Source organism: Artibeus jamaicensis, unplaced genomic scaffold (genome assembly GCF_021234435.1).
Source record: "Artibeus jamaicensis isolate MK-2021 breed Jamaican fruit bat unplaced genomic scaffold, CSHL_Jam_final contig_76, whole genome shotgun sequence".
Taxonomy (NCBI): Eukaryota; Metazoa; Chordata; class Mammalia; order Chiroptera; family Phyllostomidae; genus Artibeus; species Artibeus jamaicensis.
Window position 1 is genome coordinate 1,461,872 of NW_026521954.1, and position 20,830 is coordinate 1,482,701.

Genomic DNA, 20,830 nt, shown 5'->3' on the forward strand with positions numbered 1-20,830 from the left:
CCCTCTGGTCACTATCCCCTTGTTCTCTATTTCAGTGTCTTTGTTTTTTGTTGTTGTTTTTTTTTCTGCTTGTTTGTTTTAAACCTCAAGTCTTATTTCTTCCTGAGCTCCCTCGTTTGGATGGAGCACCTGTTCTGTGAGTTTTGTCCAGTTAAAAAGTTGTCACAGAAGCAGAGGACGCAGTAGTGATGCCCTCAGCAAACCCAGCTCCTGACTCCCGGGCTCTGCCGTGTCCTGGCTGACAATTCGCAGTCCTCATGCTGGTCCCACTGGAATCCCGGTTCTATCTTCCCGGGGACTTCCTTTGACCTTCATCCTGTGTTAGATCTTCTGCTTCCCAAATCCTGTGTCTTCCTTGTTCTTGGTTTTATTCTCTGTTTTGTGGAGCACTTTCTTCAGTGGCTTCCTGGGAAATGATGCATGGGGAATTATTTATTGGTCCATTTGCCAGTCCTCTCAAAAACCTTTTTTGCCCTACCATTATGCTTAATAGTTGATAGTTTAGCTGAAAATAGAATTCCAGGGCAGAAATCACGTTCCTTAAGAGTTTCGATTGCTTTACTATCTTCTGCCTTCCAGGACACCTACTTGAGAAAAAAGAACCCATTCTGATTCCACATCTTCTGTGACTTGCCCCCCACCGCCCCCTCCTCTCTCTGGAAGGTTGACGGATCTTCTTTCCCCTCAGAGTTTTGAAATTGTATGATCGTGTGCCTTCGTGGGAATATTTTCACCCAATATACTGAACACTGGGTAAACCCTTTCTATTTGGAAATTGATGGGCTGTCCTGCCATTCTGGAAAATTTTCTTGAATGATTACAGTTCCCTTCCCTCTTTTTGCTCTGTTCTCTCTTTAGGATTCTTGGACTTATCTTTTAACTTTTCTCTCCTACTTTTCAGGTCTTTGACTTTCATTCTACTTTTGGAAGTTTCCTCAGCTTTGTCTTCCTACTCTGTTGTGTCTGCCATCGTGTTTCTGACTTCCAGAGTCCTGTGTGTCCTTTCAGTATTTCTTATTCCCTAATTCTGTTTCTGTTTTATGGGTGTCATACTGTGTTATTTCTCTGAGAGGAATAATGATTGGGTTTTTTTAGTTTTTATTTTAAAATAAATTTACATAAAAATAATAAGTTTACAAATATAACAACTTAATTAAACAGTAGTTTTCATGAGAGTATGAAGTAGAAGTATATGTAAACTATCACAGGGCTTGGTATTTTTTTTTCTTTTGTGGTAATAATCATTTGGGGAAAAGCATATTCAGTAAAAATTAAACACTGATTTTTAAATGTTCTTTTTCAAAGTTTCTCATTTTCTACTTGGGAGAAATGAGCCTTGTATATGGTAGATGATAGACTATACCAGGCTTTGACAAGAACTCCAGAGTGTAGAGTATAAGGCCAGTCCTCTCCTACGACACCAAAGAGCAACACACAGGCTATAAATATCAGTCGCAGAAACTTAAGAATGGTTACAGGCAAAGCTTGTTCTTTGAAACATTCTCCATGGATCCCATTGAGAAGCATATACTCACTAAGGCAGCAATATTTTCAAGGGCATAAAGAAAGCACTGCAAACAGTTTTCGGCCATCAGGAAGCCACAACAGTGCAGTTCCAATGACAGAACAGAAAATGTCCCCTGTGAAGCATGTGGTCCCCCAGTGGTCTGTTGGCCACTAGTCTCATGTTGAAGCCGAGTGATGAGGCCTCCAGGACTGGCTCTCCAGCCCCAGCCACCCACCCAGCCATGACCATCAGGAACCCCAGAACCTGAACCTCCACGGGCCGCCCCCCAGTTGTGCTGTTGAATTTTCTTCCCTCCGAAGTGCTTTGATCCATTTGTTTTGGGTGTCTGTGTTTCACGTCCACAAGCTTTCCTTAGATGTCTGTTCATCTCTGGGGTTCTCTTGGTTAAGAATGAGGAACTTGCTCTGATCGGTGTGGCTCGATTTATTCAATTCCCAGTTGGGGTGCATGCCAGAGGCAGCCAATCAGTGTTTCTCTCGAACATCGAGAGAAATCATCAATAAGAGAATCGATGATTCTCTCCCGGCCTTTCTCCCTCCCTTCCCCTCTCTCTAAAAATGAATAAATAGAATCTTAAAAAAGGAATGAGGAACTTGAAAGCCGATGTGGCAGTTCTGACCATACAAGGGAGTCAACAATGAGCTTCATGGTGGGGTGTTCCAGTGGGATTAGTTTGGGGAGGTGTGATGTATGGGGCTCAGGCTTTTCTTGGGCTTGTTGGATTCCCCACAGAGTAACCTTCCAATTTCTGCCTGGAAGGATGTGGCTGCCACAATGGGGGGAGCGAAGCAGGTTGGGGCCCTGGGACCCAGCATTTAGCATCAGTAGAACGATATCATGTAGTCGCCCGACAAATAGTCAACTTCTAGACAAATGAGCCTCTGTTTTACCCCCGGTCTTCCACCGATGTGCCGGAAGGGCTCGTGCAGAGAGCTGCTTTTCAAGTAGCTCTTACCCAGTGCTCCCCATGTTGGGCCCCTCCTTCCACCTCACAATTCCAGAGCTATCTGCTACTTCACTTCTTCGTGCCTTGTAAGGACAGTGTGGTGCAAATTGGCTGGGCTCTCAGCTTCTCCATGGTTCCTATAGCATTTGACCTTCCCATGTCTGCTAAGTAAGATTCCACTCATTGATCTCTTTTCAAATGTTTGGTGCTATTGTCTCTTTCCTTATTTCCCTGCCATTACGAGGCACTTCCAAGTGTTTGCTGTCATTTTAGTGGGGCTTTGGGAAAGGTGAAAATTAAATGTGCATGAATGTCCAGGTTTCCATCTTAACCTGAAAGTTAGTAAGTTCAATAAAAGGTGATTCTAAAAGGGATGACTTGTTGGTATTGACATTTATTTTACATTAAAATTCCTTGGCTGCCCTGACCGGAAGGTTGCTGGTTGCATTCCTGGTCAGGACACATGTCTGGGACACCTGTTCCGTCCCCATTCTGAGCGCATCTTCTAAATGTGCTCTCTCTGCCTCCCTTCCTCTCTTCTAAAAATAGATAAACAAAATCTTCAAAAATTTTTTATGACTAAGATTTATTTCCAAGAAGCCAAAGATATTCCCACCTTTATGTAATCATGTATTCCTTTTTCTCACAGCTGGGGCAAGAGGAAAGATACGAGTTGCTCAGCGTCCTGGAGTTCACCAGGTAAAATGCCTGCTCTGTGATTTGCGTTGTGGGATAAGTTTCTGTCTGTTGTTATTGGTGCCCCTTCAATAAGTAAGAAAGTAGTTTTCTTTTATTTGACTAAATTTATTTAGACAACATGTTCATCTAAAATCCTTGGTACGGTTTTTCATTTTCATGGTAAATAAATCAGAAACAGCCTCTTTCAGAATGTTGCAGGATATGATTCCCGAAGACACTGTGAGACTATTTTTCAACGTGACCGCCCGCATCCCAGCCGTGGGGTACAGCACCAGGGGTCTTACGGCTAATGATCTGGAAACGCAGTTGTACTTGGCGGGGCCAAGATTTATGTGGAGTGGAGATGAGTCGGAGTCAGGAGCCCACCGTTCCAATTATGTGCTCATTATATCTGATTGTCTTTGGGATTCTGGAAACCACCTCTATCTCTCTGTTAGGTATAAAACCAGTTACTTTCTGGTAGGAAAGAGCAGAAAGCAAAGAGGTCGTTCTACTTAGTTCATTTCTTTAAGCCAAATAACAGAGGCCTTCTGTTATAATCAGCGCTATCTCCCGTGAGTGTTAGACATTTTATTCCCACATGACTACGCAGTTTCCCGACTGGCCTACATTCCTCAGGTGAATAGTCTTCATCTGCAGACAGGACGGTCTCTGAAGTTTGCATCACCATTCATGAGACACTTCAAAGTTTCTATGCACCCCGGGCAGGGAGTAATGCTGCCGTTCAGATGAAATAAGTGCCCGCCTTTTTTCCTGAGCTCACTCCTTCCTCGGGCAAGCGTGTATGCAGACTAGAAAGAAAAGGCCTTTCCTTCTCTCTGCCAACTTTGGTTGCTGTGTTGGTTGGGAGTGACCACATGCCAGTGGTTAATATCAAAAGTAACGGGGTCTGTCTAATGCATTATTTAAGCATTGTTTTCTTGACTCGTGTGCACTGAGCAGCTCAAGGGAAAGTGCGTGAGAACTTGGATGAGCAGCTGTAACAGAGTATTCCCAGAGTGTACCCTCCATGTCTCTTCTTGTTCATGTCAAAGTGCCTGATTTTCCTGAGCCTCCTTGTATGGTATCTATAAAATATTATAAATAGGATATCAATTAGCATGTGGATATGTTTGTTTATTAACCTGTACTTAGAAGCTCTATGTTAAGTGATACGTGCCAAGGAGAAAAATATAGCACAGTCGGGAGTTTAAGCTTTTTCATAGTGCTGTGATGGGGGCAGGCTTCAGGGTGAGAGTGAAAAACATGAGTAAGGTGGTATTAAAACAGACTGTGAAAGACATTAATGGTTTAGACTGGGGTGATGGTAGTGGAAATAAAGTGAAGTTGATAGAATCCGCGTACCTTGAGGGAGGTCAGAGGCTCTTGGGATGGATTGGATGTGGAAGGAGAAAGGGGGTGGGTAAGCGCCTCCGTGTGCATGGCTGGGTTGATAGAGGTACTATTTACACAGATGGAAGCCATAGGAATAGGCACAGATGTGGACAATGAGATGCTTGGATTGAGTTTTAGATGCCTGTGAGACACACAAGTGGAGGGTCAGGGTAGGCAGTTGGGTACAGTGGCCTGGGTGAAATACAAGTTCTGTAGTCATGGGCCTGAAAATGGCACCTAAAGCCATGAAGATGAGTTGGGTCTCCCAACTCAATCTTCACAATACAGCATGAGGGAGACAAGAAAGGCTGAGGGTTGAGCCATGAGTCACTCTAACTTTTAAGGGTTGGTTAGAAAAAGAGTAATTGGCAAAGAGACCACTTCGTGGTAGGAGAAGTAGAGAAAAATGACACAGGGCCCAGAGAAGAGGACGATTTCGGGGAGATAATGGTCCTCCGTGTGCAAAACTGCTGCAAAGTCAGGTGGGAGGGAGGCTGACAAGCAGGCGTTAGATTCAGCCATGCCGTGCAGTGGTGAGGAGAGAAGGCAATGGGAAGGGGTGGGGGGAGATGGATAGGTGGAGACAGTGTGTATAGCAATTGTTGTAAAAAGTTGAGCTGTGGAAAGGAGATGTGGTTCAGTGGGGAGGGGGTGCTGCCTGGGGAGAGGTTTGCAGGGAGAGACAAGACCCTGTTTAAATATTGATAAGAATAATCTCTCCTAGAAGGAGAGGATGAAGATTCAGGAGACAGCACCGTAACTTCTGGAGTGAAGTTATGAAGAAAGTGGGTTGAGAGCAGGTTCACGCTACAAGTGAAAGGAAGGTCTCTGATAGGAAAAGAAGCATTTCCTCCATCGTTTCAAGAAGAGACACACAGGAGGGTGCGTGGTAGACAAATGTGTAGGTTTTAATTGCAGAAAGAATAGGGATTTCTTGTCTGGGCCTTTCTTCAAGGTGAAGTGCAGAAGTTCAAAGGCTCCAGAGTGATGAGGGTACACTGGAGACTTGGAGAATGGAGAAGGTGTGCATAGTGCTGCAGAGAGGAGAACAAGCCTGTTAGAAAAATCGAGTGGGTTACTGGGCCTTGTGGAGCCATCAACATTGCTGTCATGTAATTACCAATCGCTGTGGCTGGGTGACTTTTCTCCAGCAATGCCCATGTACTCCACTGTAGCACAGAAAGGGGCCCCATTCACCCAGGAGTTGGGAGTTTTTCCAAGAGAAGAGAAAAAGTTAATGAGTTTGGGACCATGTCATCAGAGCCAGATTAAGAAAGGCATGGATCAAGACCGGCTGAGATTAAAGAAAACCTTACCTCTTGAGACAGCATGGAACCTGGAGGGTATAATGCTAAGTAAAGTAAGCCAGTCAGATAAAGACAAATAAAATATGATTTCACTTATATGTGGAATCTAGTGAACAAAATAAACTAACAAGCAAAATACAGACAGACTCATAGAGGCATAGTACAGACTGACATCTGTCAGGGAGGAAGGGAGGGAGGCTGGATGAAAAGGTGAGGGAATTGAGAGGAAAAAGACTAAAACCTCATAGACAACAGTGCGGTGACTACCAGAGGGAAAGGGGGCAGGGATAAGTCAGGAAGTGTACATGGGGGATAAATGGTGGTGAAAGAAGACTTGGGGTGATGAACACACAGTACAATATAGAGGTGATGTATGATAGAATTATATAATTTTGTTAACCAATATCACCCCAATAAATTCAACAAATAAAAAAAGAAGGGCTGAGACAGAATATACGGACATCATGACAACGGGGGCCCAGTCAGCTACTTTCCTGGAAGTAGGTCGGAGGTCAGAGGCACTAACACAGCCATTGGTCACTTCACAACTGGGATGTGCTCTGCAAATGCCTCAGCAGGCGATTTCCTCTTCCTGCGGGTGCTTAGGCACCACGGTGCACAAAACAGCCCAAGATGAAGTCAGGCACGAGAGAAAATGAACGGTCCAGGGTCGCAGTGAACACGGGATGGAGGAGGCTGTGGCTGGTGGGACACCTCCCGTGTTTTATAACAGACTTTTTTAGCAAGTAGAAAGAGTGCACTCTGAAATACCTATGAAAGGTACGGCGTGGCAAGTACATAAACTAGTACCGTAGCCTTCTGTTGTCCTGATGGAGAATTGTGGGCCGTACATAATCCCGCGTGCTGTGCTTTTATACGACAGGCAGCACAGGAGGTGTGTTTGCACCGACATCACCTCAAACACGGGAGTGATACACTGTAGCATCAGGCTGGATTCAATGGGCGACAGGAATGTTCAGCTCCATTATAATCCTATGGGGCCACCATCATATATGCGGTCCATCACTGGCCAAACGTCACTGTGCGCTATGTGACTGTGCCATGGAAATATAGGTGGGGTAGGAGGAGACGAAATATTTCTAGACACTCCTGAGAGAAAGTCCTGGCTGTGTGCCCTGAGACAGGCCCCTGCTCCCTTACGTTGGACCTGACTCAGTTTTTCAGCAGCAGAGCGTTCTAAGGCACAGCAAATAGACACGGACATTTGAGAAGTCCTTTCTGCCCTTCATTTTTGGAGAGAAGGCCTTGACACACTCAGTTCCATGAGGCTGGCTCTATGCAGTGCCGTGCAGTGTGTTCTATTCAGTGGTATTTGATGTCTCTTTGCTAATACTTTGAAGGATGTTGCATATATTTGACTAACAGTTTTTCCTCAATTGCTTATATCACCAATACATGTTAAAATGTTGGTGCTCATTAGCTAACTTCATGATGTCGATTGGGTTTTTTACACAATGCCGGTGGCTTGCCAGCCATCATTGAAAATCAGTAGCTGGGAACGTTTCAGTCAGTTACAAAGTGCCAGGGTTTGCCTTCATGTGTGATGGGGCAGGAACTTGAAGGTGGTCATCATTTCTGATTTTAGTAACAGCTGTAACGTGCCACGCACCCTGAAACATTCTTGCTTCGGTGGGTTTTTTTTAATCTGAGCACATGGAGCCGGCTCTGTCCTCCACCCTGATGGGTATGAACCCCTCAGGTCTCTAGGTGGCGGTTTTATAGAGCGTTCCTCCAGGGCACCAGATGGTAGGTGCCCAGGCGCCTTAGAAACATAAAGTAGCTCCAAAAGGTGCCCAACTGTACCCCCGGGGGGAGAGTTTGTATGTGTGGAAGGAGAGGGCTCATAATTTGGTCCAATTTATTTTTTCAGTGTGAGCATTAAAACATGTGAGGCATGGCAAACACATAGTTGCGTATTTTGGGTACAAGGACACCTCATGGCAAACCTTCTCCCTTTCAGCGCCAGGAAGAGAATGTCGGTGATCGTCCGCACTCCATCCGGGAAGTTACGACTTTACTGCAAAGGGGCTGTAAGTTTTTATTTTTGTCTTTCGCAGTTTTGATTTATGATGGTTTATAATGTGTATGTTCAGCATTCTGCTATGGAAATGTAACACAGATGTTTAGCGCAAAGTTGCTGACATCCACTTTTGTTGGTGTTTTATTGTAATAGTGTTTGGCCTCTCCTCGTGAAATGTGGAATTCCTTCTGGATAAACTTGGTGTTTGGAAAAGTTTGGCCTAGGTTATTTATATAATTTAATTTTTGATGCATAATACTGGAGGTTTACTTTATATAAATAACTTAGAAGACACTTAAATACAGAAAATATTTTTTAATTGTATTAGAAATGTAGTGATCCACACCAGTTTGGATTTAATTTTTTAAATACCCACTGAAACACAGAAAAATTGGATCACAATTACTGCTCTAATTTCTTCATGGGGTGATTACCATTTGTCTTGCACTGTTTTAAATAATAAAAGAATGTTTAACTATTGGCTCGCCTTAGTATATTGGCAGATTAGATTGGCAGGAACAGTAAGATGCCATTCTAACTTAATTTTCCTAGTTAAAATGTTTCCACTCATTGAAAAATAAGAAATATACTAACCAGGGTCTTTTTTTTATTGTTCTTAAAATTAGTATTTTCCTTCTGAATTCTCCTTTCCAGGTACCTAGTCTACTTAGACTAGCCAGGTAACTTATCAAACTTAGAACTTTGTAATTTTCAATATAATCAACAACATTGATTTCAAATTGCATGGAACTTGGAAATCAAACTTATTAAGAAGCTCAAGATTTTTATGTAATTCCTGTTGAGAGTGCTTTTCAATGCCTTGGTTTTAAAACATTAAAATGCAATTCTGGAATGCTTTCATTGTAAAGCATTTGGTTGAACTATTTTGTGATTTCCCAAGAATTTAGTTTTAGAATTCCTTCAGTTGTGAATTCAAACAATTAACACTTATTGGTTGTGTTCATTTTATCTACCAGACTTTGAAACAGATTTTGGAGATAGGAAGGAAGATGAGACCCAAGCCTTGTCAGGAGCTTAAGGCTAGTCAAGCAAATGTGTATAAAGAGAAGTTGAGGTTATAATAATAGAGAAGTATCATAAAGATCTGCATCTCAATTTCAGTGGTGATGTTCAGTGATCAAGGGAATAAAGAAAGCCTTTAAGATCTCCCACTTTAAATGGTTGATATTTGTGTGTCCGGTATACTATACCCAAATCACATTCTATCTTTCTTCATTTTAAGGAATCTTCTGCCTAGAAATTTGGGGAATTAAAGCATTGACTACAAAATAAAAACATTGGACTCCCTTTTTAAATAACCGCAGAGATGGTTTAGACACATTAACTTGCTTATTGCATTGTTTTCCCCCATTTTAAAATTGGCTGTGAAGTGTGGTTAAATACTAAAAAGGCATAAATATATTAAACAATGAGGTACATTTGAGAACGGCATGTACTTTGGCAGAGAATAGCAGAATGCAAAGCTGGAAAGATGGGCATGAGTTAGCGCATAGATTTTTTTGCGTGCCCAAGAAGTTTTACCTTTTTCTGGATTGTTCTGATATCGTTTAGGAAGTGAGATAAGGCAGAAGAGAGACGCATATGGAGTTACCAGTTGAGGCCCCTGAGGACAGTCCAGGCCAGAGCTGACGAGGATCTGAACCAGGACAGGTGCAGAGAGGAAGGACAGCACCGAGAGTTAGGACGCCGTATCGATTACCTGTGGGTGATGCGGGAGAGGCAAAATTATCAGATTTCTGCTTGGTTAACTGAGTTTACTGAGTGATACCACTTGCTACATCTGATAGCCTGGATTTCGTGGGGGAGGAAATCTGGGGTGCTGATACAAAGTTAGGAGTCAACAAGAATAGGTGGAAACTAAAAGCAGAGGGTTGATGAGAACTCGCATGAAGAAAATATTACATGAAAAGAAGGGAGGACTGAAGGTGAGAAGCAGAGGATCCAGGTGGGGAGATGGAAACGTGGAGGAAGGTCCAAGGTCATTCACTGGCGTAGTGAATAGTCAAAAGTGACAAGTGCAACGCAGTACTTCAGTCATACAAGTCAATTAGAAACCAAGGTATTAGTAGCACAGTCTGTTCACACTTTGATGTATCTCCTCTATTCCAAAATCACAGAATAGTACAAGGAGAAAACAAAGATAAAGCCAGTCTCAAAAGCAAAATAGGAGCAGAATATCAAAGTGATACATTGAAATGAAGTCTTGAGCTGAGTGGGGTGTGAGTCCCAGCCCCTGGGTTTGGAATCAGGGAGGAGTGGCTGGAGTTTGGTTTCTGTGGGACAATGGGGGCAAATAGTGCTTCCTGTGCAATGCAGGCGGGGGCACCTAGTGCTTCTGTTACAGAAGATAACTCAGCCACATTCAGGTGTATGGAGTGGAACTTTATTTATGCATGTGGACCTAGAGGAGGCAGTCTCCAAATTCTGGGTCCAGAGCTCGGCCAGAGGCTTGTTTATATAGTGTGGCATGCGGAAGCAATTTTACTAAGCCTACGTGGCAGAAGCAGGTTTACAGAAGCAAAGAAGCAGGCTGCTGATAGATAGGGTCATACAATGTTCTTTTGTTCTTACTTCTTAGTTACTTAGTTGCTCATCCCTCCTTATCTTAGTGGCTCAGCCACTAAGGTCAGAAGGACCGTGTCCTTCTGACTTGTCTGGGCTTGTCTAAGCAGGTCTCCTGCTACACTTCCTGTGCAATGCAGGTGGGAACCAGCCTCCCTTCCTTGAAGCTTAAGACAGTAGTGAGCTTCCCAGTCACGGGATAAGGCTAAGCAAAGCTCATGCCAACCCCTGCTGGGTGTTCTGGAGACCCACTAGGTTGAGATGCCAGCAGAGAGGGAGAAAGCAAGAGCCAACCTGAGAGAGCAAGAACCTAGACAGCTGAAGCATAGATTCACTCCATTTGAAAATCATCTGTGTGGATCAGTCTGACAAAGGGTGTTTAGAGCTGAACATGATAAAGAAATGATCATTTTTCTCCAGTGATTTATACTAAAAAATAAACTGGGTAAAGGGGAGAATGGGGCTACCTATGGGATAAATTAGAAATGGTGAATAAATTTAAGGAAGAATGTCAGTAAGTGGAATAAACTGTAGACTGAAATGAAGGGGTGGAGGGTGGAATTGGTGAATCAGAAGATAGTTCATCTAGCACATAGCACAGAGATGCGTGTTTCTGGATGATTTCCATTTCTTGCTTTTCCCCAGATTTTCTGCAGTGAGGTTGTCTTCCTTTGTTAATTTTTAAATGAAAGAAAGGAGAAGTACATAATATACAATTTATATCTGCAACTGAAGCCAATTTAGGAAAAGTTACATGGACACAACTAAAAATTTAATTTATTCAAGAAAATAAAAATCCTACTCCAATATTTACTTTCCAGAGGAGAAGTTAGAAACTTGGCTAGAACACTGAATGCTTTAAGGACCTTAAAGTGACTGAAAATTCCAATTTAAACTGCCCCCTTAAATAAAATGCAACGCTCTATGCAAAAAGACCGTACCTGACATTAGTCATTGCAAAGTACAGATAGCTCGGAGTGCCAGGCACAGGCCCGAAGCATGCTGGTCTGTGCTGACGTGTAGGCCTGTCTACCGCCTTCGCAAACGCTCCAGTCCAAGGGGGTCCAAGTGTATCTCACCTTGTTTAACCCCAAAACAAGAGCAGATTCCCTGATGATGACTGGCTAATTCATAACAGGATCATGTAGGTAACCTCAGCATAAGCTGCAGTGGTTATCCAAGTAACCATGTGGGACCGCTACGGTTTTCTTTTTGCTTGCTACCACCTTGCTGGCGCTTGCATTTCTCTGCACAGCCCCTTCCCTCTCTGGCAGCACTGTATAACGTGGTATTCCACGTGCGTGAACTTGCAGGGTGGTTGCCAATTACCTCAGATACACGTTCTGCACATATTTTGCACGCCCACCGTGAGCAGGGCACTCTGGGTACACGAGGACAGAGCGGCGTGGAGCCTCGGTCCCAGCGGTGAACTTTCTGAATGAAAACTCACCTGGGACTTTTCATCCCGTGGCTCCAAGCCCTTCACACAAGTAAGTGTCTAGACTCCGTGTGGGGCCGCACTGGCAGCGTCCACCCCGCACCTGTGTCCACCTGGACCAGGCCGAGGACACTGGGTCCGTGGACGCAGTTAGGGTCTCCTCCTGTAGACATGGGCGCAGTGGGTCCCGGGCTGGTCTTGCGGAGCACGTGCCTTAGTTCCTGTGAAGTCACCTCTCTTAGTTCCTAACCATGCGCCGAGCACTCGGTCACTTGATACAACCCTCTGAGTGAACGAGCGCCACTCTGGGTGTGAAGGTGCCTGTAGGTGTGTATTTCTCACGTGTAAGGAGGGACAATGAGAGTGTCATTCAAAAATATGCTGTGCGATTCAGGCAGCAAGTCACAGTCCGCCCCCTTCGGTCCCCAGCGCTGTAAAGAAGGCAGAAAACTCCCCTATTCGGAGCATCGGCGTCTCCCGCCATCGCAGAGCCGCTTCTCCCTGGCCTTCTGATCCCTCCTGCTGACATGACTTTCATTTTTAAAAAGATGTTCTTAGTTTCAAATGGCCTATTTTAATTTCATTGAAAATTTCATTAACCTCTGGGAAGAAAAGAGTTCATATGTTATACCTTTCGTTCTCAGGAAGGAGCCGTGAGGGAAAATTATTATTTCCTTTGCTTCGCCCCCCCTTCCCATTCCACCACTGAAAAATGAAAAGAAATTCATAATTGGGGCCTGGAATATTCCATCTGTTCTGAGGTCACTAAGTTTTCTGTTTCTCTCAAGGGTCCTAAATCATAGTCCATTAGTCTGCTTCCACATCTCAGCCCTGAGAGGAGAGACCCCAGAGTGGGTAATACCACTGAGAAAGTAATTGCAGGTAAATGATTTATTTTTTCCTGGTCTAATAAAACCATGAAGGCCAAGCACTAAAATTCCGACACTGTTAAACCCAAGCCAAAGAAAAGCTGAAGGGACAATAGGCAGTTTATAAAGGGGCAAAAGTTAGAGAAACATAAGTGGCATGTACAGCTGAAACTGAAAGAAACTTCAAAGATAATCCAGTAACCGGACTTTTGCTAGCTAAGTAAATCAAGTCATAAAGCTGAAGGGACACAACCAGAAATATTCAGCTCTATGGCAACACTAGGTTTGTCCGAGATTCTCTCCTTCTCTGCCCACCAGTCTTCTCAGCAGACTTACACCTGTGCCTCTCGGAGCTTATTCCCCATCAGCACGGCGGGGTCATGACCCCCTTCCTGCCGAGGGGTCCGGTGGTGAATGAGTGTGGGCACATGTGCATGGCCCCCTAGGGATGCACCACCCTGCACGGCAGCTCTTGAAAGGCTCCGCGAAGGATCGCCACAGGCAAGCTCTTCGGTTCTGTTCAGTCCAGCAGTCCCCAAACTCTCGGAGGGCTGGACCGTTCTTCCCCGTGGCCCCCCGAGAGCCCCGAGGTGCTCTTTCTGCGCAACTTCCAGGGCTGGGGACAGATCCTGCAGCGTGTGGGAGGTGAGCTGTTGCCAGAATACAAGATTTTGAACACTGGAGTAACTACACATTTATTCACAGGACAAAGATGAAAAATGTCGGACTAAAACCTTATTGGCTAGTGACTCAGGGAAACAGTGTTGTGAAGGGAAAACATTTTATGCCTTAAAACCAAGGCTAAAAACTGTCGTTTTCATGCTACTTTGTTGCTAATTATGCTGCCAACTTCAACTTTATTAAACTCAGAAAGGTCAGTTCGAGTGTATACCTTCTGTTTGTTTTCCAGGACACTGTCATTTACGATCGACTGGCAGAGACCTCAAAATACAAAGAAATCACCCTAAAACATCTAGAGCAGTTTGCTACAGAAGGTGAGTGTAATATCATAATAAAGCATGGTAAAATTTTTAACACAATCATAGATTACTGATATCCTGTGGGATCATTGTTATGATTTTACTCAGGTTCCTAAAGCAAGGTAACGATTCCTGATTATTCACATTATACCCTATGCTACTTCCACCCATTATTTGTATTTTACTTTCTTGTACTTCACTATTTTAAGATATTTTTTCCCTTCAGTTTAGATGGTACAGGGTCTATAAATTTGCCCACTTTTTGGAATGAATACTATTGAGAGTTTAAATGCTTCACTTTGTACCTCAAGCTGTGCAGAAGGAAAAGGAACAAGAGGCAAAGACCTGGGTGTTCTAATCTGAATTAGAAAGACAAGAAATAAGCAAACCCATGTAACTATTTTAACAGTTATTCAGCTTCCATGTGAGGTCTAAGAATCCCTGAAAAACAAGCTTAGTCCTTCTTCTCTCCCCCACTGACCTGCATGATCCTTATGAGAAGGCAGCGCACAGCGTAGGCAGAGGGCCTGGAGGAGACCGGAGGACGCGAGGGTCGTGAAACATCAGGGGCAGTTAGACGCGAATTGGTAGAATTGCATCTCTGCATTTAACGAAAGTGGCCAGCGCTGTGGCTAAACCCCCCGTGTGACATTTTGCTCTTGTCTTCTTGGGCAGGAACTGGTGCCAGTGACACCACGCCTGACCGCAGATCAGATCCTTTCAAACTGTGGAAGATAGGAATGTTTCAGAGCACTGGGCTCTGAAAAGCGAGGACATAAATAACCTCCCAGTTTTCCTCCAGAAATGCAAGAGCGTGGGGAGACCCGTCCATAGAGTTCAGGTTCCTTAAGGAGCAACCGCAGACGGCTCGGCAGGCCTCGCACCTTCGCAGCGGGCAGCGCAGTCCCCGAGGAGTAGAGCGCCCCCCTCCTCTCCGGCTGTGAGGTCGCAGACATGCCTGGCCTTAGACAGACTCAGACCGGCATGGCCTCCACCTCCGCCCCCTTCTTTTTCTGGCCCTGGTCTGAACAACACTTCTACTCCACAGTTTCCCCAGAGGAAGTTTCCAGCCAAGTTTCCAAAAGAGAAAAACATGTTCTACTGTGGGCCCCAAGATTGAAGTTCTTCTCTCAGTGATCTGGCTATAGACAACCCTCCTGCTTTCTCTCTCGGGTGGGCAAGTCCTCTGGTTCTTGATGTCCTCTGCTCTTCGCTTCTCCTTTTGGACAGGTTGCCCGAGCATGTTTTCTTTGACCTCAGATCACTAGCACCTGGTTATTCTGAGAGTTAAATGAACTTGAACGAAGGCCTTGTCTTTTCGGGAACCTGATTAACTATATTTGTCACGGCTGACAGAGGGCCTCTGCCTCTTCCTTGTCCCAACGGAAGGTGGCCCCCAAGTGAGTTAGGAAATCGATGGACACCCAGGGCTGGCCGCGGGCCACCCCAAAGCATCACCATTGATGTTTCCGCCAGGTGTTTCTCATGGTGGGGGTTCTTCTGTCACGGTTCCTCCATTTTTTAAACTTTTTTATGACTACATATTTCTGGTGGTAACGAGCAGTAACAAACACAACCCCACATCCTGTAAGAGGAAGGCGGCTCTCCCAGTAAGGCCTCAGCGGAGTCTCTTCTCTGGCATCTATGAAGCCGGTAGGGTGAGCCAGCCACTGTGCTCAGCACTGGAGTTGCCACAGCCCGGCAGGGTCCCCCACTTTTCGGGAGAGCTAAGCTAACGCAGGAGGTCCACAAGAAAAGCAATGAAACGCTGTCATTCACGCCTTAGCAGTGTTTGGGGTTTTCTGCCCAGGGGGTCCGAGGGAGAGGAGGGTGCTTACAAGAGGTGATTTTAGGACTGAGTCTTAAAGTAGGTGCAAAACAGACAGCAGAGGGGAGTTGGAGAGGGTGGGATGGGGAAAAAGTGACGGGCACATGCAAAGACGCTGGTGTGCAGGAAGTAAATGGCAGAGAGCAAGGCTGAAAACAATTGGTATACGGCGAACGAGCCAGACTTCAGGGTTTGGACTTCATTCTGGGGGAACAAATGGAAGACTTCAAGCAGAGGCATAAGCTGGTATAATTAGGTTTTTGAAAAAGTCATTCTAGGCCTGGAGGATGGATTGAAAGAGCTGGGAATTAGAAGCAGGGTGTCCATTTTAAAAGCTGGGGAAACATTAACATACATTTTACTCTAAGGTTTTGTCATACTTGAGTCAGACTTCAGCACGTTGCTGCAATTAAATGAATGTTTTCGAAATGAGACTTTGTTACATAAAAAATGCAAGTGTCGGACTTCTGAATAAAATTTGATTTGGTGTTGGGGGTGTACACTGCCTTTTTCAGGATTAAGAACTTTGTGTTTTGCTGTGGCCGAGATCTCAGAGAGCGACTTTCAGGAGTGGCGAGCGGTCTATCAGCGCGCATCGACGTCTGTGCAGAACAGGCAGCTCAAACTGGAGGAGAGTTACGAGTTAATTGAAAAGGTACGTGGAAGACTGTTTTGCTCATAAAGAAAGTGTGGTTTCCAGACAACTGCAGCCTTCACTCGGGGGGCCAATAAGATAGAAATCAAACTGTCTTGACGTACCACTTACTGTTGGACCTCCTCTGGTCTAAGCACTGACAAATCTTAATACCACTTAATGTTTTTGCTGAAAAGTCTCTGGAATGACTGCATATGGATCTTTACTCATGTCAGTTTTGGAGCTCCAACTAGAAGTTAGTTTAGCCTAGCGATCCCCCTGCCCTTGCATAGACTCCGTTGCCTCTGCGCCACCGGAGACCCACGTGCCCCCCTCCACACACACACAGACGTGGCAGCCACACTACAGTGCACATGTACCTATCATTAGGGAAGGTGTATAATGTGTCATTCGAAAGAATAGAATGAATATATTGCTTATGTGCCCCTGTAGCTAACAATGAGGAATGCAGCAGTCAGAAATTATGCACCCATCAAATTTTTCACAACTAAAAATATCCTCATTTTACTCCCCAAGAGACCAAGGCTATTCACCCCCAAAATGATGGACACAGTATGATAGGTGCTGTATAAATACCAGGAAATCTTGCTTCCTTGACCAAGAATAGCAAACATTTTTACATAGTACTTACGGGGCACCAGGTGCTATCTGTAGCAGCTGAATCTATTAACTTATTAAGTAGATTTAAAAAACTGCCTACCACAACATCCCTTTGAGGTAGGCACCATTAATTCAGTTTTATGGATGAAGAAATCGGGCAACAGAGAAGTTATGTAATTTGGGGGCGATTGCACAGCTCGTGAGAGGACAGACCAGGATTCTCACTCTGGCTCCAGAGTTCATTCAAATGAATGAACTTCACCATTCAAATATCCTCATTCTGACCTTGAACTTTCCATTCAATAACTTCCTTCAACTGTGTTCATGTTTGTACTGCGTGGAGTCAAGCTTCCTGTTGGCTGTGGTTTGTCTGATCCTGCTTTCAGGTGAGGAGAAGCCAACAGTGCTCTTCTGCCCTCCACAGCCCACACGCCCGCCCGCCCGGGAGACCGCTGGCTCCGCCCCGGGCGGTTCTGTGTTGCACACAGTTGCCCTGCGTAGCTCTAGAGTCTGTGCTCCTGTGGCCTCTGTAGATAATGATCACTTTCAGCAGAAACCAGTTGGTTTCTCATCTCTCCCTTATATTTGAGTTTATTTTTGCATCCTGCCTATTTCTCAGAAGACTTGTGATCGTATGTGAGGTATCTTTCAACCTGATAACCGCCTCGCCCCCAATTTTACCTCTGCACACATAGTATGAGGCTTATTCTGTTAATCAACTCATTAAATCCCTCTCTCTCTCTCTCTCTCTTGAACATACCTACACATGATTATGTCTCAGGGTATGATGTGGAGGAATAAAAACCTATTTTATTTATGAGACCATGGCCATAATCTCTTCCAGTCTCTCCAACCAAAGTCACATGTCCTGAAGCACTAATGGTACTGGTTTTTAATCTCTTGCTTTTCTTACCCTTCAATAAGTAAAAAAGCAAAAATGTGCCCTGTTTGGAAATGCTCCTGTCTCCTTTCTACACAGCCTGAATATAATGCAGCCAGATTTTTCCTCCATGCTAATGAGAAGGGATTAATATATGATAAGTGATGCAATAACATATTTGAAAATGGATTTTGGATACTAAATTTTGTTTCTTTGTGAAGCATGCCATAGAAAACTCTGGAGTCGGATGTTTAATTTGCCTCATTTTTAATCTGAATGTCCTAGAATTTATAGGACTTATAGGACATTTATAGGAATTTTATTGGTTAAACAATGGTGGTGGTCGTGTGTGTATATTGTAATACCTATCGTTAAAAAGCCTTGTACTTTCCATCTGTAAATGAAGTAGATGTTCAACCTTCACCAGCAGATGGCGACTGTGAGTCATGTTGAAATTCAGCTTGCCTGGGGAAATCCATGACACTTCTGTGTATATTTCAAGTTTGCAAATACAGAAGTCTCGCTTACAACTACCTCGTACCTGAAACAAGTGGAAAAGATAATTTATAGCTGATTCCTCTTTAGTTTGTGGTAAGCCATAGTCTCTAAGTTTTATTGAAAAATCTAAGTCCCAGAAAGTTTCCAGTTCTCTTACTCAGCCAGTATGTTTAAAAGGGACAGGCTTCCTGATCCATCCCTACCCCGGACACCATAGTTTCATTCATTTGTTCATACTGGGTGGCTAATAGCTGTTAGTTAGTATGCGCAAGCCATTGAGGAGCACTGGGCTGTGGCCTGCTGAGTGTCCTGATCTGAACAGATTCCTCAGGGGTAACTTTTGCAATGAGCCTCACTAGATTACTTTACCAGATACAGGAGAGCAGACATCTTTTGGGGGGGTGAGAATAGGCACAGGGACAACAAGGAGGTCTTTGCAACTGACGTCCATTTCTCTGAAAAATTCCAACCCTGCTCACATAGTGTCTCTAGAGCCAGGATGACACCGTGCCTTCGTGAGTCGGAGCTTCCACACTTTGTGAAGCCAGCTGGGCTCGGCACTGGGTAGGATGGCGGTGACTGCCACCGAGGCCACCCTAGGGGGGCAGGGCCACACGTCCGACCACAGGCCCTGCTGGCGTGTCACCTGACTTTAAATGCAGCCGTCACAGTGCACAGCTCATCCATTGTGGCTGTTTCCTTGGCTGTTTTGATTGAGACATATTGACTGTATAATCTTTTTAAATGCAACTGGAATCTTTTTATATGTGGAACATAATAGTGGACTCACCACATAAGAGAGTGGATTGTAAACTATGAGAGTGGTTCTCAAATCTCTCTCTCTCTCTCTCCTTCCCTCCCCTCTCCCATTTTCCAAACAAAATACTGCCTGCATCATAATTTATACATAATCTACAGGTATTGATAGAGAGAAAGATAAAAGAAGGGCAGCTCTGGTTAAGGAATGGGGGAGGTGCAGAGAGGCCCAGCTTGTCTCTCCCCTTTACCTTGACCTTGTCCTTCATGGTTCACGGACACAATGCTGGGGCTCCACTGAGCACAGTTTGAAAACCGAATCCTCTTCCATCCATGGCAGAAGTTTCTAGAAAACCTGCTCTCAGAATCGCTGTGGACATTTTCCCTCACTTTTCAGGAAAAGATCAGAACACCCTCGTCCTGGACACAGTGTTCCTGAACCCATTTCAGTGAGTGATGCCACGTGCCTTTGCCTGGTTCGTGGTAGCGCTGCAGTAAAGCATCTCAAATGTGACAGCTGTGTAGAGCTTTTTCTGAAAGCAAGAATATGTTCCATCTGTAGCAAAATAAGTGAAAATTCTGTAACAAGATTAAGGTTGTACTTTTAAACCCTGCCTTCTATCTTATCCCTCCCGTGTTTGTTCAAACAAGCAATTCGGTTTTCGAAATGTAGTTAAAGCCTTACTCCTTTGGGGGCTGTAACTTTTAGCATAGCTGATTAAATATGCAAATAGGCCAAGAACATCCCAGGAGACCATGACATTTGTCCCTTGGTTAGGAGCTTTGTCACTTCCAAGCACCAGAATGCACTCCCTCCACCCTGGAGAGAAGGAGGGGAGAACCGTGAAAAAGCCCTCCAGATATTTTTATCCCTATTGACGGTCACTGTTAGATGGGAAGATTCGGGGTTTCTACATTCACCTGTGAAATATCCTCTCTGCTACAAGCTTGTACAGTTTGGGCTCATTGCAGTGGTAAACATTTCACAATTTAAAAAATAAGTCAAATGCCATATTATTTCAAGATGTTACTGAAGCACCTTTTTTTCTGTTACTAAATATAGGCCAAGAGGTGACATTTATTACTAGGGAGGCACAAGAATTATTCAGAAATAAGGAGAACATTGCAAAAAAAAAGGTTGTTAGAGTCCTATCAGGTACTGAGGTGACCTGACCCATTTTGAGAAGAACGGTCACATCACTCAGGGTGTGGGGACAGCAGTGTCTCCACGTCTCTCAGTCACAGCTTGAGAGAATTCACAGTTGTCTCATGCCTTCAGGCAGCACACTTGACCTGTTTTCTGTCTTTAACCTCATTCTTTTGAAAGATAATTAATGTGTTTGGACTTGTAATTTCAGATTATGAAACCGCTGTCATGTCCATCTGTATTTTTTAATTGAGTTTATTGGGGCGACATTGTTTTGCCAAACCAGGCAGGTTTCAAATGCACACAGTTCTGCAGAATGTCATCGGCACCGTGGGCCCCCCCCCGCCCCAAGCAGGTCTCTTTCCGCCCCCATTCCCCACTCCCTCCTTAGACTACATTTTTCAAATTCAGATCTTTTCAAACTAAATTAAGCTTTTATTTATTTGTACTATATCAGGAAAAATATCAAATAAGTAACAGTGATGAAACTTTATGCTTCGATAGCAACGGTTTCTCTGCAGTTTCTCGCCTTCTTTGGTCTGTCCCTCCGTATTCATATTTCACACGTGTTTTTGAGACAGGAGTTTTTTTGTTTGTTTGGATTTTTATTGGCCTCACTCGTATTTGTGCTGCTGGGTTCCTTTGAAAATCAGTGGTACAAAGGACTGTGATCTTAGTTATCAGGAGAGATATAATTCAGT

The 20,830-nt window shown here is 44.3% G+C and overlaps 1 protein-coding gene across 3 annotated transcripts in view; it reads left to right on the forward strand.

Moving 5' to 3' along the window:
• ATP8A1 (ATPase phospholipid transporting 8A1) overlaps positions 1-20,830 on the forward strand; it is a 215,835-nt gene that overhangs the window by 98,316 nt on the left and 96,689 nt on the right. For all 3 annotated transcript variants that reach the window (XM_053672277.1, XM_053672278.1, XM_053672279.1), the window contains 4 exons: positions 3,124-3,173; positions 7,836-7,905; positions 13,696-13,780; positions 16,109-16,248. In XM_053672277.1, coding sequence (XP_053528252.1) covers positions 3,124-3,173; positions 7,836-7,905; positions 13,696-13,780; positions 16,109-16,248 — 345 coding nt within the window. The remainder of the gene's footprint in view (positions 1-3,123; positions 3,174-7,835; positions 7,906-13,695; positions 13,781-16,108; positions 16,249-20,830) is intronic.